Here is an 18,299-nt window from a genome sequence, read left to right on the forward strand (position 1 = left end):
GCACTGAGCCAAATCTTATGCAGATGGGGGGTTTTGTTTACTTTTGGCTGGTAAGGTAACAAGTATGAATTCCAAATAAAGCTGTGTACAATTTTGAAGAAGCCATACTTCAGCAGCTGAAGGAGAATTATTTCCCTCTAATAGCCAAAGCTGGTCTTTGGCAAGTCAGTTAATATTAAGTGGACAGGGTGGGTGAACCAAAGAGGCTTGTCCCTGACTAACCTCACTGTACAAGCTCAACACCTAACCTCTGTTTTTCTGGGGCTAACGGGAGGATGCAGTACTTCACTTTGCATCTAGCCATGGGACCAGACTGTATTTAACGTGCAGACAAGAAGAACAATTCTTGCTAATTAACAAGAAGCAGATCCTAATCACACGGACACAAGAACAGCAGAAAATACAAGACATACATACAGTGCCATAAAAAAGTATTTCCCCATTCCTGATTTCTCACTTCTATGCATATTTATTTGAGTTTAAGACTCCAGTGAACCACGCTGAGAGCCATTATACACAAATGGAGAATATTTGGAACAGTTGTGGCTCGCCTACAGAAATCACTCCAATTAATACAAGAGTGCAATGGCAACTCATCCAGGAGATAACAAAAAAAACCTCAAACACCACCCAAGGGAATGCAGGCCTCACTTATCTTACTTAAGGTCAGCATCCCCCCCAACCCCTCCCCCAAACGGCTCATCTCACATTTCCCAAAAAACATCTCCAAGACTTTCGGAGAAATATTCTGAGACTAATGAGACAAGTGAGACAATGACAAAGGTTGAACTTTTTGGAAGGTTTGAGTGTCGTTACACCATATAAAAGGGCATAAAACTAACACAGTATTTCATTAAAAGAACATCACACCAATCGAACATGTTGGTGGTAGTGTGATGGTCTGGGGCTGCTTTGGTGTTTCGAGACCTGGAAGACCGGACCTAATTGATGAATCCTCGAATTCTGCTTTCTACCAGAAAATCCCGTAGGAGAATGTCCCACCATCAATTTCTAACCTGAAGCTCAAGCACACTCTAGCTATGTGGCAGGACAATGATTGAACATGGCAGTAAGTCCACCTCTGAATGGCTAATGGCTACCCCAACCAGAAGCCTTGGATGAACCGGGATGTTCGTCTCCTCCTGAAGGCCCGCAACACCGCCTTTAGGTCAGGAGATGCACACGCCTACAGTACAGCCAGGGCTAATCTAAAGAAGGGCATCAAAAAAGCCAAACACCATTACAAAAAGAAGGTAGAAGAACACTTCTCCAACTCCAACCCCCGACGCATGTGGCAAGGACTCCAGACCATCACAGACTACAGGACCACCAAACCCTCCCCCGCATCCTCTGATGTCTCCTTCCTCAACGAGCTCAACAACTTTTATGCTCGTTTTGAGCGAGGGAACCCCACAACCACAACCAAAGCAGACATGACGCCAGACCACCAACCTCTGACTCTCTCCCCCACCGATGTAGGAGCGGTGCTGAGCAGGATCAATGTCCACAAGGCTGCAGGCCCTGATGGCATCCCCGGGCGTGTTCTCAGAGCGTGTTCTGGGGAGCTTGCAGGAGTGCTCACAGACATATTCAATCTGTCCTTGGCCCACGCTGTGGTACCGGCCTGCTTCAAATCCACCTCCATCGTCCCGATACCCAAAAACTCCAACCCATCTTGCCTCAATGATTACCGCCCAGTAGCACTCACCCCCATCATCACTAAGTGCTTAGAGCGACTGGTCCTAGCACACTTCAAATCCTGTCTCCCCCCCACCCTGGACCCCCACCAATTCGCATACCGCCAGAACAGGAGCACAGAGGATGCAGTCTCCATCGCAATGCACTCTGTCCTCTCACACCTGGACAACAACAACACCTACGCCAGAATGCTGTTTATAGACTTCAGTTCACCATTCAATACAATCCACCCCTCACAACTCATCAGGAAACTGACAGACCTGGGCATCAGTTCCCTCATCTGCAAATGGTTACTGGACTTCCTGACCAACCGCCCCCAACACGTCCGGCTGGATAACCACTGCTCATCTACCATCACAATGAACACCGGTGTACCACAAGGCTGTGTGATGAGCCCTTTCCTCTACTCCCTCTTCACCCACGACTGCAGACCTGCTGATGGTTCCAACACCATCATTAAGTTTGCAGATGACACCACGGTGATTGGCCTCATCAGTGACAACGATGAGGCCGCCTACAGGGAGGAGGTGGATCGTCTGGCTGAGTGGTGCGACAGAAACAACCTGCTGCTTAACACCGAGAAGACCAAGGAGCTCATCGTGGACTACAGGAGGAATGCTGACCCACATCCACCCATCCACATTAAGGGGACGGCTGTGGAGCGTGTGAGCAGCTTCAAGTTCCTGGGAGTCCACATCTCCGAGGATCTCACCTGGACGACCAACTGCTCCAAGCTGGTCAAGAAGGCTCACCAGCGCCTCTTCTTCTTGAGGACTCTGAGGAAGAACCACCTGTCCTCAGACATCCTGGTGAACTTCTATCGCTGCACCATCGAGAGCATCCTGACCAACTGTATAACAGTCTGGTACGGGAACTGCTCTGCCTCGGACCGGAAGGCGTTGCAGAGGGTCGTGAAAACTGCCCAGCGCATCGCCGGAGCACCACTTCCTGCCATAAAAGACATCTACAGGAAGCGGTGTCTGAAAAGGACTGGGAAAATCATCAAAGACCCCAGTCACCCATCACATGGACTCTTCACCCTCCTGCCCTCTGGGAGGCGCTACAGGAGCCTCCGGACTAAGACCACCAGGTACCGGAACAGCTTCTTCCCCACAGCTGTCAGACTCCTGAACTCTGCCTCCTGACATCTGACCCACGTTAAACTCATGGACTGAACATACACGCACCCACAATGGACAACTGTACCCTCAAACACACAATAATAACATGGACTGAACCACCACTCACAACCACTAGCACTTTATATAGCCTCTGTAGAAACTATCTACACCCTCACTTATCTTAACTGCACTACTGTATAGCTCTGTGTAAATAATCATTCTGTACATTCGATAATCTTTAATCCTACAACTGTTTACAACTTGCATAGTTCCCATTTCTGTATAACTGTATATCTCAGATTCTGTAAAGTTATTATTTCATATTCTGTATAGTTTTCATATTTATATCCTGTTCATATCCTGTACATAGCTTGTACTCACTACAGCCTGTACATACTTATAGTTATAGAATATTCACAACATACTTCATACCGTGTACATTATAACATACCATAATAGACCCATTTCTGTAATATACTCACATATCTATATTATTGCTAATATATATTGTAATATATCTATATCACTAAAGCACTTCTGGATGGATGCAAACTGCATTTCGTTGCCCTGTACCTGTGCATGTGCAATGACAATAAAGTTGAATTCTATTCTATTCTATTCTATTCTAAATACATAAAATAAAATAATAATTTAAGTTTTTGGAGTGGACTAGTCAAAGTCCAGTATCAAACAAGATTGTGTTGCTTTGGTATAACCTTAAAAAGGCTGTTTATTCTCAAAAACCCTCCAATATGGCAAAGATAGTGCACCAAAATTCCTCCACACTGATGTGAAAGACTCATTGTCAGCTATTGCAAATCCTTGATTGCAGTTCTTACTGCCAAGGGTGACCCAACCAGTTATTCGGTTTAGGGGAGGAGTACTGAATTTATATAGGTAAGTTTGAATTGTTTTTTTATCCTTAATAAATGTAATCATCAAAAATGGCATTTTGTATTTATTCAGGTTATCTTTGTCTAATATTAAAATCCACTTGATGATCTGAAACATTTAAGATGAACAAATACTGAAAAAGTAAGTTATCAGAAAGGGGGCAAATCCTTTTTCACAGCACTGTACATGGCTGTCAGTTGTGCTGGGCCACACATCAAACCTGGTAAAAATATACAGCTGAGTTATAATGAGATAGGTTTATTCATGCACACAGATTTATTAACACCTACTCAAGCTGTCATCATAAGTCATAATTATATCATGTCACTCAGTGTCTGTAACCAAATGGGGTGTCAGTCAATTTAGCTACCTTATTATCAGTGCTAATGAAGCTCTATGAAGATATTCAAATTCTACATTCGTCCTGCTGAGATGGGTTCCCATTTTACAAAACTTCTCTGCCAGGCACGTACAACATGTTTATGATATATTTTGCAGTCTTTAGCAGGTTTAATGTGTGATAATCCTACATGACAGAAGTGCAGTTGTTTATCTAAATCTGTTTTACATATTTGCACGTTGTATGCTTACTTACTTTCTGCTGGTAAGCAAAGCGATACCTTAAGGCACCTGTTGTCCTTGTTTACTGTTCAGAACACCTCCACAGGTGCCTGTCAAAACCCATCATTGCTGCTCAAGTCACACCTACGTAAGCTCTATGTCTCTGATAAAGACCAATTTTATGTAGTGTTCAGATCAAAAGTCCAAAATGGTTCCCCTTGCAATGACTAGTGATGCAGCAAATTATCATTTTAACACATTACTCTTCATACTGAAGATCTGTTTCAACTCACTTCAACCTTGTACCAAATATAGCTCACTAGCATCTCACACAATTAAACTTTGCCTGCAAATATTTAGTTTTTTTTTCCTTGTACAAACATATACAATGACATTGTTTACTTCCTTTATAACTTATCTAAGAAGGGCACAGGCAAGAGAAGATATAAAGAAGATGAAATTATCACACAATTACACTTTGACATGGCTTTAAGCAAAACGAGAACGTGCTTTTAGAAAAGTTAGACATCACAAACTGAAATGCCGCAATTCAACGCATGACTCATGTTGTTTTAAAGTGTCTAAGTTCCTGTTACACAAGCAAAGGTAGGCCAACTCTCTGAAGTATTCCTCAGTGTACCTGGCCAAAGAGACCCAGAGCATATGTGCTCTGCCATCTGCTGTGTCCCATGGTTCCCCCTGACAAACTTTTAATGGATTCACACTCAAAGACACGCTCAGCCCTAATGAGATCAGGAATGCTTGTGTCACTGCAACTTCTTCTTCTTTGTCAAATCAAAACATCCAACAGGAATTAAGAGTTAAAACAAGTTTGAATTTCTGGCAAGTTATCTTTAAATGTTTAGTTCTTTTAAAACAATTGTTGCTAATATAAAATCCTATCTGATATTTGCTATTCCCCCATGTTAAGCAAGCTTTCATTAAAAAAAAAAAAAGAGTTAATATACTTCGTTATTGCAGATACAGGACACAGTAGCTAATCTGGCTCACAGTCCATCATAATTCACAGGTTAGTTTAATGACTGAAATACAGAGAGAAGCAATAGATATTCTTGTCATTTGTTGGATGTTTTGCAAAGTGTGAATTAAAATCCACTGAGAAGTTAAGGAGGCTTATATATCCACAGCAAATTAATCTTGTTCATCAATGAAACTGCTTGAGTTCACGAGTATATGATCAGTAGCAGCCAGAGCTATTAGACAAATGAAATTCTGTATTTCACACCATTGACCCGATGATAGCATAATAGTGAAACGAAGTCCATATTTCAGATGTGGGACCAACAGTGGTATCATGACCAATAAGATAATGATCATCTTCATCTAACAGAATGCAAGTGATATGCAGCATATGCGGCTGAGCTAAATCACATTGTTAAATACCAAATGACGGAATCAAAGTTTTTCATCATTTTGTGCAAAATTTATCAACACTGAGAATCCTATGTTAACAACTTTGCCAAACAATTAAAATTAAATATTGTTTAATACACCAGAAATTAAATTTTGTAAAACTGCCAATTGTGGCCATGAGTTTATGTTAAAAAAACAAAACAGTTATGGTGAAGAAGCTTTTGGTGAACATTGCTTGCAAGATTTGCTGAAATCTCACCAATGCTCCGAGAGTAACGATTTTTATGAAAACAGAAAAAAACATCAGTAAAACAACAAATATGACCTCGATCACCATTTGGGTAAAAACCCATTAGGTGATCATTGTGTGTAAGTTTGTTTAAATTCAGGCAAATACAACTCACCAGGGCATAAGACAAATGGAATAAAGCAAATTCTTTTCAATTTCATAAATTTCTGCTCCACTTACTGTGATCTGACATTTCCTTAGGTGGTTTAATCCAAGCAAAAATCTATCCAAGACTGGAAAAGCTGTCAACTATTCAATTCTGCACTAAAATATTGAAGACATTTAAAATCCAAAATCCCTCCTAATCTAAATAAACTGCTTCTTCACACCTTCGAGCCTAAGCAATTCTGTTTTATCTGAGGTATCTTTTTGCAAATTTAGACCAAAGATTTTGACTGCCCATGTGGTCATTTTTTATTACAATCATGTTAAGTGCAAAGTACAAACTCAATGCACAAGATGCTGCAAATTAATAACCCTGATTACTGTGATGTCTCAGGAGGTATGAATCAACAATGAGTTAAAAAAAAAAAAAAGAATAAAAAGAAAAAAGTAAGTGAGTGAATACATGAATGTGATATGTTATCTTCTTGTCTCATGAGCATCATATATGGAAGAGATATGTTGTAAGGGGCTCATTAGATGTGATCCCAACCAAATCTAGTTAGCTCACTTGTTTCACCTTCTTATTAAAAGTAAATCAATAGGTTAGACTTAAAGGTTGCTGTAAATCACCATTCTAACAATGAAGCAGAAACCAAATGCCTGTTACACTCAAGCTATGTATGTTAAGTGCCTTGGATGTCTGAAAGAATAGGACATTAGCTAAATGTCAGCAAATGTTAGCTGATGGCCTATGCTTCTAGACACCCAAGGCATGCATACTGGTAATTTCAATGTAATATGCATTCTGCTTCATCCCACTTTCTCTACAGCACACCGAAACAGGCCCCTTAACCAATGCATAATCAGACTTTGACAAGACAAGATCATATCGTCAGGAACTATACAACAAGAGATATTCATTGAATATGAACATCATCATGGATCTTTAAATCGCTGTATTCCACACACCTTCACACTTTTAATAACGTCTCTAGAGGGTTTTGTGTACAGAATAGCCAAGTTTCTTGCTCAAGTTGGAACTTGCATCAATCAAAAATTGAATGAAATTATTCCTATCACATTTTGGGTCATGTCAGAAGTTATTATGAAAGGCATGTTCATGTTTTAAATAACTGGGGGATGCTGATACAGAGGGGTATATGTCCTTGGGTGAATGAGGACAGGTTCAAGAGGAAATGAATTCTCACTGACATAAAACAGCCTACAATAAAAGCAGCACAGTACAATGGTATGATGGTATTCTTCATCCTCAGGAGAGTCAGCGTGAAGGGAAAAAGGACAGGAATAAAGATGTTGGAGCGGTTTCATACTCCTAGCAAATGTGTCAGTATATATATATATATATTTTGAATATGTCAAACTATTCCTCTGCAACATGCCATGTGCAAGGCTGCGTGCGTGATAAAACAGCCAAACGTTGACTCAAAGGTATAGCTTTTCATATTGAAATGTTTTTAAATGTACTATAAAAAATATTTTTCAGGAAAGAAATATAGGAGTGGAGAAAAAACAACCTGTTTTTTTAAAGGCTTTGGAAAACTTGTGAAGAGATGGGTTTTCCACATTTATATAAATATTTTTTTCTAACAGATTGTTTGTGAAACTGGGCTTTAACTTGACATTTTAATATAAAACTCCTGCTCATCTGGTTTCTGGGAAGATTGGAGATGACTACAGTTTCAGATTAACAATTGAACTGTTGCCTACTAAAGTTTTTTTCAGTAAATTTTAGTGAATGAAGCAAAAGTGCCTCCAGCTTTTTAGACATGAGAATTTCTCAAATATAATTCAAAACTGTACCGACTTTTCAGTGGGGAATGTAGTGTGCATTTTTTAACCACTTTATGACATTTTACAAAATAATAATAATTTTAAAAAACAAAAAAAAAACACAAGCATTAATAAGGAAATTCGATACAAGTAAATCATGACAAGGACTAGACTCATCTTTACAAAAACCTTTAACAAGAATAAAAATATTACTATACATATGCAATAAAAAAATATGTTTGACCTTGAGGGTAATAGCTGGGGGATATTTATGTACCATATACCCTTCAGCAAAGTACACCAATATCATTACAGTTAAAATTAATGTATGGATTTCCCTAATACTGTGTACGGCACATTTAGGAATGACAAGTGCAGCATAATCAGCATATGTAGCACTATGTCTAGCTTTGACATTTATTGAGGAGTGCATAATAAAAAGTCTAGTGGAGGAATCCAGTGTGGATATTCGATCTATGCATGCCTAGAAGCCCCTGAGAATGAGAAGTGAGGAGGCAAGCCTCTCTCGTCTGCATCAGTTTGCTAAGTGGAGCATGGCACACAAACACACTACAGGTAGCAGCTGGTGGCTGTTTAGAGACCCTCAAGGCCCTGAGACCTGCACTGATCGTTACCTTTCACTCAGTTTACAGTTTAGAATACAGGCACCGGTCATTATACCTTGTTACAGTGTAAGTGTCCTCTACCCAGTGGCCTGGTTGCCTGAGAGGGAAAGGATACAGCTCTGCTGCACAAGTACATAGCTTCCATTGGTGGCTTGCTACACACCACACTGAACTATCCTCAAGAGAAGTGTAAAAGCAAGTATAGACTCCAGTTACGCATCATGTCTAGTCAGACGCTGTCAACAAGACAGAAGTTGCTAAAGATAGATCCAACAGCAGCAACAAGGCATTCGCGTTAGCTTTGTTTCATGATGGCTAAGTTTTGACAGTTAGATGTGATGTTGGGAAAATGTACTGGCTATACGCCGCAGTCACAACGCCAGAATTTTGATACTAATGTCAGTGAAAAACACACTGATCCAGAGGATTGTTTTCAGAAAGTGATCTGTGAATGTCTTAAAAAAGAGACAATGAAATATTGTCAACTACAGGAAACAGTGTAAACAGATCTCCAAAATGGTAGCCTATAATGGTCAAAAAGAAAAAAACAGCATGAGTGACAAGCGAAAATGTGTTTATGCCAGTTTCTTAAAACAGAAATGAAAAGGCTCTTTCATTGTGGCTCCAGGTTAGAATTTAATTGGACAGTTGTTGACAGGAACTAATAGATCAAAATAACATCCATTCATTTCTTGCAGGAGAACTCATTTGTCCACATTTCAAATGATTCTGAAACCATTAAACGATGATTGCAATGCCATTTCACGAGAATCTGTGTATTGTTTTTCACATATTTATTTTAAATAAGTTTAGAAAATGTTAATTCCCCGAGGCAGCAGCATATTCCTTTAGTAATGTATACGACAACAGCTGTGTGTCAGCAATATAAACCAGGCATGCCAGCCTTACAGCATTTGGACAAGCTTCAATAACCCAGTACATTTTACTAAAACTACATTAAAAAAAAAAAAAAACAAATGGGAAAAAAAATGAACAGGTTTCTGCTACATAGTAATAAAAAGTGACTTGTACCTGGAAATATCTCAATCATTTACTTATTCACATAATATGGACTGTAAATTAGTCAAACAAACAGCATTGTTAATATCTGCCACCTGAACCCCGTTTCGTTTTTAAATGTGTAGGATGTATTAAAATTTCAACAACTGGAGTTATGAGCAGCAGAAAGTTGGACATAAACCCTGCTGGAGGCCACAAACAAAATAAACAGAAAGTTTGGGTCACAAACAGGATTAGGGTTTAGAAAATATTATCCAAAGAGTACTTTTGGTGTTAAAAAAAATATCAGTAACCCTGAAGACATCAGTTCCCCTCCTTCCTGAAGAAACACAAACACATCAAAATTCATCAAAATCTGAGAGGAGTGCATTGTTGCATAAACTGTAGGTTCCATACAGGCAGAATAAAATAACTTGGTCTTGGACTGCTGGTCAGATACAATAAACTCAGTGCATGGCTTTATGAGGGTGATTGTGCAAGCAGCCCTCTTGAATAGTGCATATGAAGAAAAAAATGGCTTGCACACAACTAAATAAATATTGTGTATGTCAAACGATGATGGTGCTAAAACAAAGACTATATGCATGAAAACAAAACTGTTCAATAAAACATGCAGTACCAATTTAAATCCAAATAGTTCCCTTTAAATAAGCAATACACAAATAGATAAACCACACAAGCACAAACAAACAATCCTTATCAATTTTACAAGACATAAGCTACAAGAATACTCAACAAAAGCATATACAGAAATGTGCTATAAATACTCACAAGGCAAGCAAACAGAGAAACATGTGACAAGAAGCACAGACACCAAAGGATTTTTTTTTCAATGGGACACCTGGTTGGGACTTGCTTGTGCACATGCAAGAAACAAGTCTTTCTGCCAGAAGTTCTTTCTCATATCCGACTGAAATGATTTATGAAATGTAGGCAAACCTGTGAAAGGATCTATTTAACTAATAAAATAGTATTGCCCTAAATTCAACTAAGTTAGCTCTTGGAGAACAGTATTGAGAACAAAAATCAGTCCATCAAGTTTCTTAGTATAAATGCATTGGGGGATGCATCAGGAAGGACATCCAGTGTAAAAATCTACGAAATCAAATATGCAGAGCTGCCCAGTGTGGCAACCCCTTGTGAATAAGGGAGCAGCTGAAAGTAGCTTCTTAATGGCTTATCCAAATTAATGTTGTGGAGGGGCTGAAACTTATCCCAGCTGTCATGGGACAAGCGACAGTATGCAACCTGGACAGCACACAAGTCTAGTCCATGACAGTAAACTAAAACAACCAAGTTTAAATGGTAAATGGCTTGTATTTGTATAGTGCTTTACTAGTCCCTATGGACCCCAAACCGCTTTACACATCCAGTCATCCACCCATTCACACACTGGTGATGGCAAGCTACATTGTAGCCACAGCCACCCTGGGGCGCACTGACAGAGGCGAGGCTGCCGGACACTGGCGCCACCGGGCCCTCTGACCACCACCAGTAGGCAACGGGTGAAGTGTCTTGCCCAAGGACACAATGACCAAGACTGTCCAAGCCGGGGCTCGAACCGGCAACCTTCCGATTACAAGGCGAACTCCCAACTCTTGAGCCACGATCGCCAAAATCGATAGGTCGGTGCTGATTTATGAGTGATCATTCCAGGTTAGGTTGGGGCCTCATCATGGAGAGACTCCACCTGTCAGTTAGCTTGGAAACAACTTAATGTGTCTCTGGAAGAGCTGAAGGAAGTGGCTGAAAGTTCTGGGTGACTCTGTTTAGGCTACTGCTCTCACAGTCTGGACCCAAATAAGCAACAGAAATGGATGGATGGATGGATGGATGGGGACACAAACCCTTTTAAATAAAAGTCCTTTTTTTGACCCGTGCATCCACAGCAACCTCAGCCTCATAACTGGTACGGTCATCTGACATTTCTGAGTATTTCTCCTAGAAATGTTTTCCGGCAGAAAATGTTGAAGTAATTTTTTGCGCTACTTGCTGTTGTTCAGTGCTTTATGAATTTTGAAGTTGCTGTGGAAAATGAGCGGAAATATTTTTAGTCTACTGCAACATTGCTCATCACTTTTTTTTGTCTCCACATTTACATTTACAGCACATTTGTGTAACCGATTGAGTTGCACTTGGAGTATGTTTTGTCTGTTTTAAAGTGTTAAGCTTATAAAGTATTAAAACTTATGTATAAGGCTAACACTTAAAAACAACAACAACTGTGTGTTAATCCACTTCAGGGCCAGGAGTTTGTACTTTTGTGCATTCTGCATAAAAAACTTTTAGAAATTTCCATTTCTTAAATTTATTTTGATGTACTTTGATTCTGGTGGTGTTATGCTTTTAGCGCTGCAACCCTAAAAGACTTGCAGGACACAGTTTCTTGCAGCTCTCACAGGAAACACCCGCAGAGAGAGCCCATCATGAGGCCATTTTGGCATCCATAAGTATGATTGATGACATAGGGATGCAGACAGCGAGAATTCCCCTCTGCCATGAGAAAAATGATGATTGTTTGGATTTTTTTTTTTTTTTTTTTTTCCCTGTTAGTGCCCCCCTCTGCTTCTCAGTGGGACACATTTACATTACGTTAGCAACATATACACTCAAAGCCTGGGGCTACCAAATACAAACAAAACAACTCTCGTGGATCTCAAAAGTCCATTTATCCACAATTTTTATCACAAATACTTCGATGTTTGTAGAGTAAAATGTAAAAAAGGTAAAACATGCCATCGGAAGCCATTATCCCTTTCAGGACCTCACCCCCAGATCTATTTCAACATGTGTGACTGGCAGGAAGGTCGCAATAATTTCACAATACATCACAGCAACAGTGGAGTGTGCTGCAGGGGCTAACAAAGTCACCTGGCCATTCCCTTTGCAGGCACTGCCATTTAGCCCTTTTTAATCCCCTCCATCCCATTACATGACAGTAGAAGACCTGTGCACATTACATGCTTCAGTAGAGATCATTTGCCTCTCGCAGGCAGCCAAAGATCACATAAAATATTACCACCCGTTATTTCTGTCCCACCTCCATCTCCTGACTGGCAGTAAACAGAGCTGGACGTCAAATGATAGCATAGTATATGACATCCTAAGAAGTTCCATTGAATCCCGCAGTCTGCCATATGACTCACCCTCCACGTCTCAGACATTGGGTAATCGACTGAGTGGAAACTGAGACAGCAGATAAGACTGAGTGCAGGTCTTAACTTTAACAAGCAATAAAAAAGTGGATTTTAGAGGCAAAATATAATTAATTTTCTTGCAATTAAATTAAACAGATATAATTAAAGTCTTCTGAGAGGGTGATTCATATTTTAAGATGTGCAAACACTCCAAAGACTTTGAAATTCACAAGTTCATTCCTATTTTAAATATCTTCACAGTATACTAGCTTCCAGCCCGGTCTGGTCAGCTGAAAGAATCATCGGTTAAGTCTTGTGGAATTACTGTACTCGCTGAGCCTTCAGGCTTTGGATCATAACAACATTTTTGTCAATAACACCATCTCCAGTGCTGTCATTCCCCCTGACCTGGTTCCTCTATTGAGCCCAAACACAAACACACACATACGAAAACACACACACAGAAAATCTGGGGTACTAAGCTTTTCATTTCAACTCCAGGAGAAGACGTGGTAGTTATTTCAACATTTTAAGTAGTGCAGAAATACTCTCACAATAGCACCCTGATATTTCACGGTTATTATTTTCACTCTATTATATTTGCAGTGGTTGCAGTGAATTACTCATATTGGCCAATCTTATAGAAAAAGTTTGGGTAATATAAAAAAGTAATAGATATATATTTCAATAGTATTCTAATTTGATTCATTTAAATATAAGTACAATCTAATTTAATAAAAACATAACTTTACAAATACAGTTTCCCAAATATGTTTTCTAGTCTCTAACGGCATCACATCAAAAGCAGCAAAACCACACACACATCCATCTGTCACAGACTTCAAAAAATCAAACCGCCAAGTGAGACCATTCAACAAAAAATGCACAGCATGCAGCAGCAGTGAAAGCACCATTTGTGGAGGTGGACCAGTAATAAGTTTGAGATTTCCCCTAAATCGTCAGTGATTTAAATAGAAAGTGATGGCAGTTGTGAGACTGGCACAAACAGCAAAACAGGAAGCTTTTGAAGCTCTAAAGTAACTTAAAAATTTTTGTAACTTTAATGATCAAGTCGTCCGTCCTAAACAGATCTTCAAGTCATCACGAATTGCACAAAAACAGTATTTAAGTTCGCATTAATCTGTGAATTGGTGTTAATGTCATTTGCAATCTGTCAACTCCACAAATCATAAAATGTGAACAGTAATGTGCCCTTGACACACTCATTGACTACACCACTACCTCTACATCATGTGTGTAATATAAATGAATGACATTTCAGTGAAAAAACTAAATAACTAAAAAGGGGCCGAAGCTAAAAGCAGATAATGCTGCATTATTAACAACATCTGCCAAGTGAATTTCATAAAAATATATCCATCCATCCATTTTCTTAACCCCAGGGAAGCTGGGATCTATCCCAGCTGTCATTAGAGCTAAAGGAAGGGTACACCCTGGACAGATCGGTAGTCTGTCATGAGGCTGACACGCAGGGAGACAGAAAACCATTAACGCTCATATTCATGGAGTGCGAGAGGAAGCCGGAGTTCCCGGAGACAGCCCATACATAGGCAGGGAGAACATGCAACCTTCCCAAAGTAGCTTAGTAAAGTAAAGTAAAGTAAGCTTGTGGATTCAAACCCAGTACACCCTAGATGTGAGGCAACAGTGCACAGCACCACAGGATTGTCTATAATGTTAAAAAAAAATACACATATTTTAATAAGCTATATTACTCAATTATAGTCCAAATGATGTCATTTATCCCCAAATCAGCTATTAAACCAAAGGCTCTATTTTCAGGAGATTAAGTAAAATAGTGCAAACAAGTCGTGTGCCAGCCACGAGATTAAATTTTAAATCAGTTCAGACTAATATAAACTTACATAGCGAAAAAGAAAGCTCTCTGCATTTACTACATTTCTGCTAAGAAGCAACTTGAATGTTTTTTCATTTATTTATTTATTGATAGGACAATGTTACGATTTTAATCAACTTTTAATCAAAAGGAATTTGCAAATTTATTTTAGGCAAGATCTGGCTTGGCTTGAAAGTTGTTTGCATGAGTAAGAGGCAATGAGCTTTGAGCCCAGAGGACATGTCTATCACTGTGCGAATTTGCTGAGTTGTTGATAAAGCGTTTCTCCCGAAGACATGTAAGGTTGTGACTCATTCAAAGAGAAGATCAAAAGACTTTTATTCAGGGTGACATAATTCAGGAAAGAGACAGATTGGATTTTTTCCACTCATTCCAGAGATTAGTTGTGATGTCAGAGACACAGATCCAACGGATTTAATCAGTTAGTTATTCAACCCGTCTCTGAACAGGTGTGCCTGTTATCAAATATGCAGCCTTTTACTTGTGCCAGATTCCCTGATTTATAGAAAGAATAATTGGCCTTGAAGCATAACAATGACGACCTGGAGAGACAATTCAATGAAAGAGGCGGAAAGGGGAGACTGCCTCTCATCCATACTCCTGTTCTGATGACATAATGATATTTATATCCAAACTATGCCTGAAAAACAGACCGATTTAATTTAAGTATCGCTGTGGTGAAACACTGACGCTGTAACCTTAAGTCATTTTTCAAATCATGTGTGTAATGTGTACCGTAATCAAGCCCATAGAACACCAAGAAAGATTTCAACAAAACATCATAAAATCTGCAGTTTTACATGCCAGTAGGGATGCATCGGGCCTGCCTTATTTCACACAAGGTATATTTAAGATAATTACTTATTAGGCTTGTGGCAGAAACCATGCAATGCCAAATGAAGTGAGCAGCGGTTGTGGTCTACTGCTTGAGCATTGCATGAGCTTCATTTTATCTAATCACCCAATTTTCACAGGACAAGAGTTAATCTGTACAGCTGTCCACTCACTGGGCTCCCTTACTTGGTTTTCACCGTCAGAAACCTCTACTGGAGACATGCAGACACATTTCACACTCGGCATTGATAGGGCAGGATAGCCGGTATGACATATATATATAACTAAATAAGCCTGTAGTTATGCGTTCAGGCAGTTTACATGCGTGGGTTCCCGATTAGAGCAGATCTCTCCAAACAGCTGTGGGGAGCTCACTACCCCCAGGTAGTCAGTCAGGAGCGTTTTGGAAATCAAGTAGCTCACATCATTTGTATAAAGTTAACTTCAGTGAGTGAAAATCACAGCAGGTACTTTGTGAGTGACAGGTGGTTGAAAAGCTGGAACCGATTAGTTGGACGTGGTGCAGTCGCAGTAGCCTACCCCTGCAGCATTAAAACGATTTAGCGTCTTAAATGAGTTGCAATAGGACTGCTGAGTATTTTTAACTTTTCCTCTCAGATATAAACACTTAACACAGACGCGTTTACTATTATTATTTTATTTTGTAAAAGTCGCTGCATATTCCCGATCATTTCGGATGCTGTAACCGGCAGGTCGTGAGCCAGTAACTCAGTCCACCCTTACCTGGGATCTCCTGATGGGGAACATGTGAGAAGCCAAAGCCTTTCGCGATGGAAGCCTCCCTCACCTCGCTGCAATTCCTCGCTTTAAATTCGGCTCTTGCCGCAACAGACAGCACACAAAAAGTGCAAATGATGGTCTCCAGGCTGAGCATCGTTCACTTCTGTACAGATCCCTCACTGTTTAGGTACTCTGCAGTGTCCCGCTTGCTGGCAAAACTCCCCCCTCCTGCAGCAGATTCGCAGGTAGACTACTTAATGACTGGTCGTTTTTAGTGGTTGAAACTCAACTATAGTCTCTTAACACATCCCCCAAAGCACAACGGGTTTGTATCGCCACCGAGTTCAGTTGAAAGTCCCTCGGCGCAGTAGAAAAGAAAGCTGTGAGCGTAAAGGTGCCACATGAATCCAAGGAGCGCGTTTCCCGGCTTGTTGACTCAACTTCGCTCAGCAAAGAAAGCCCATTGTAGCTGCGTTGAAGTGGAAATGCTCTGTGGAGGAGAGCGCTGTGTGTTCAGATGCACCGGCAGGGCAAAAGCGGGACACAAAACGTGGAGTGGAATCGAGCCTCATCCAGTGTAGCAGGTCGGCACCTGCATATGAGATACAACCTGGTAGAAAGTAACAAATACATAAAACATCCTGTAGGTGCTATTGGATTAAAAATGGGAAGATATGGAGCCGACTTTAAAATTGAATCGCTGCCATAAATGCCTGTGGGTATATCCCATTGTTTTTCGTGAGTGTGAATTATAGAATGCAGTCTGTTACACTTGGATTTTTTTTTTCTAATATCTGCAACTTAACAAACCTTTACTTGGCCTGCACGTTTATGCTCCACTGGGGAGGTGGCAGTTCTGCTGAGCTTAGAAAATGCAAATGTTGATATTTTTTCACTACATTCATCTGATACAGAAGCAAATTATCAGGTTCTGTAGTATCAAACTGTATAAGTCACGAATGTAAAGGATTTGATTAAGACCAGAAGGCAAGCTTTCACAGTTTTATTGATTTTGGAAGAGCTTGATCCCTGGGTAGCTCAACAGTGGATTAACATGGCTCCCATCACTATGCAAAGGATTCCAGTGGGATGGGTTACCACATTTCGAAAGTTCTTTAAAAGTGACACCGGCTTGTTTCAGATGGTAGCACTGGAAGATCTTCAATTAAATATCCAAATCCAAGGGGTTCAGGTTTAAGGGCAACACTGAGGCATGTTCTGCTTTACTGATTAAAGTGCCTGTATTCTGGCTTTATGAGGCCACATTCAGTTTCCCACATGAAAGACGGTCATTATTTTTTAGAATTCTTAATGTATGTTCATGTCGATCATGTCCTTTGAGAGGTTCCGAGAAGTTGCATAATAAAAACACTGCTAATCACAGCATCAAAATACACTTGTACTCCCTTTTATGTTTGCAACTGGTCAAACACTGTTCCCCAAAAACAAATGTAGTCCCCCTGTTTTGACATTCAGTAAAGGGATGATAGAATTAGTCGTTAGTCTCTTCATCCTTTAGTGGTTCCTTTCATGAATTCTGTGCTCTACTTTTATAGTGAGACATTTTGACCTGGACATGTCACACTTTAATGTATCCAACTTTGAAACCCAGGGGATGATTTCATCCAGATGAATAATTTTAATACAATAAAGAATTAATCACAACCAAGATGGCTTTCAAGTTTCCTAACTACATAGTAATATGCTGCTCTAACTTACCACAGTTATTCTGGGATTTCAAGGCATTCCCAAACCAGCCAGTGATGTAGAGTAGTAAACATGATGTCATAGAAGCATTAAAATGTGGACCCAAAAACTTGGACATGGGACGAGGCAGACTGCAAGTAAAAAGTGAGCCATTTATTCTGGCTAATCAGAGTTCATACGTAAAAACAAAGTGAAACACTGTCTGGGGAAACAACAAAACATAAAGTTAGCCAAAGTTCTGCTTTAAATAGAAACATGAGGTAATCCAGGATACGGGAAACACCCAGGTACAGAGCTGAATCTAATCAGACATTATCAAGACAAGGGAAGCAAAAGTAAATACAAGGCACATGGGACAAGAGCTACCAAAACAAACAGGAAGTACCGACACAGAAAAACGCCTACCACAGAGACTAAGACTTGATAACAGTAAACGGGGATACAGGAGAGGTCAGATGAACTGAAAACTCATGGACATAGACTCATGGAAACAAACCCCACAAAAGATAACCTAAAATACAA

The 18,299-nt window shown here is 39.9% G+C and overlaps 1 protein-coding gene across 2 annotated transcripts in view; it reads right to left on the minus strand.

The window, feature by feature from the left end:
* The window catches only part of gpc6b (glypican 6b), an 85,934-nt gene extending 69,344 nt beyond the window's left edge, over positions 1-16,590 (minus strand). The window contains exon 1 of one of the 2 annotated variants that reach the window (XM_040005632.1): positions 16,074-16,590. In XM_040005632.1, the coding sequence (XP_039861566.1) occupies positions 16,074-16,224 (151 nt within the window). In that variant the 5' untranslated portion in view covers positions 16,225-16,590. The remainder of the gene's footprint in view (positions 1-16,073) is intronic. The other variant, XM_040005633.1, reaches the window with a different exon arrangement.
* Positions 16,591-18,299: the final 1,709 nt, after the last annotated feature.

This window comes from Simochromis diagramma, unplaced genomic scaffold (genome assembly GCF_900408965.1).
Source record: "Simochromis diagramma unplaced genomic scaffold, fSimDia1.1 OVJJ01000501.1, whole genome shotgun sequence".
Taxonomy (NCBI): Eukaryota; Metazoa; Chordata; class Actinopteri; order Cichliformes; family Cichlidae; genus Simochromis; species Simochromis diagramma.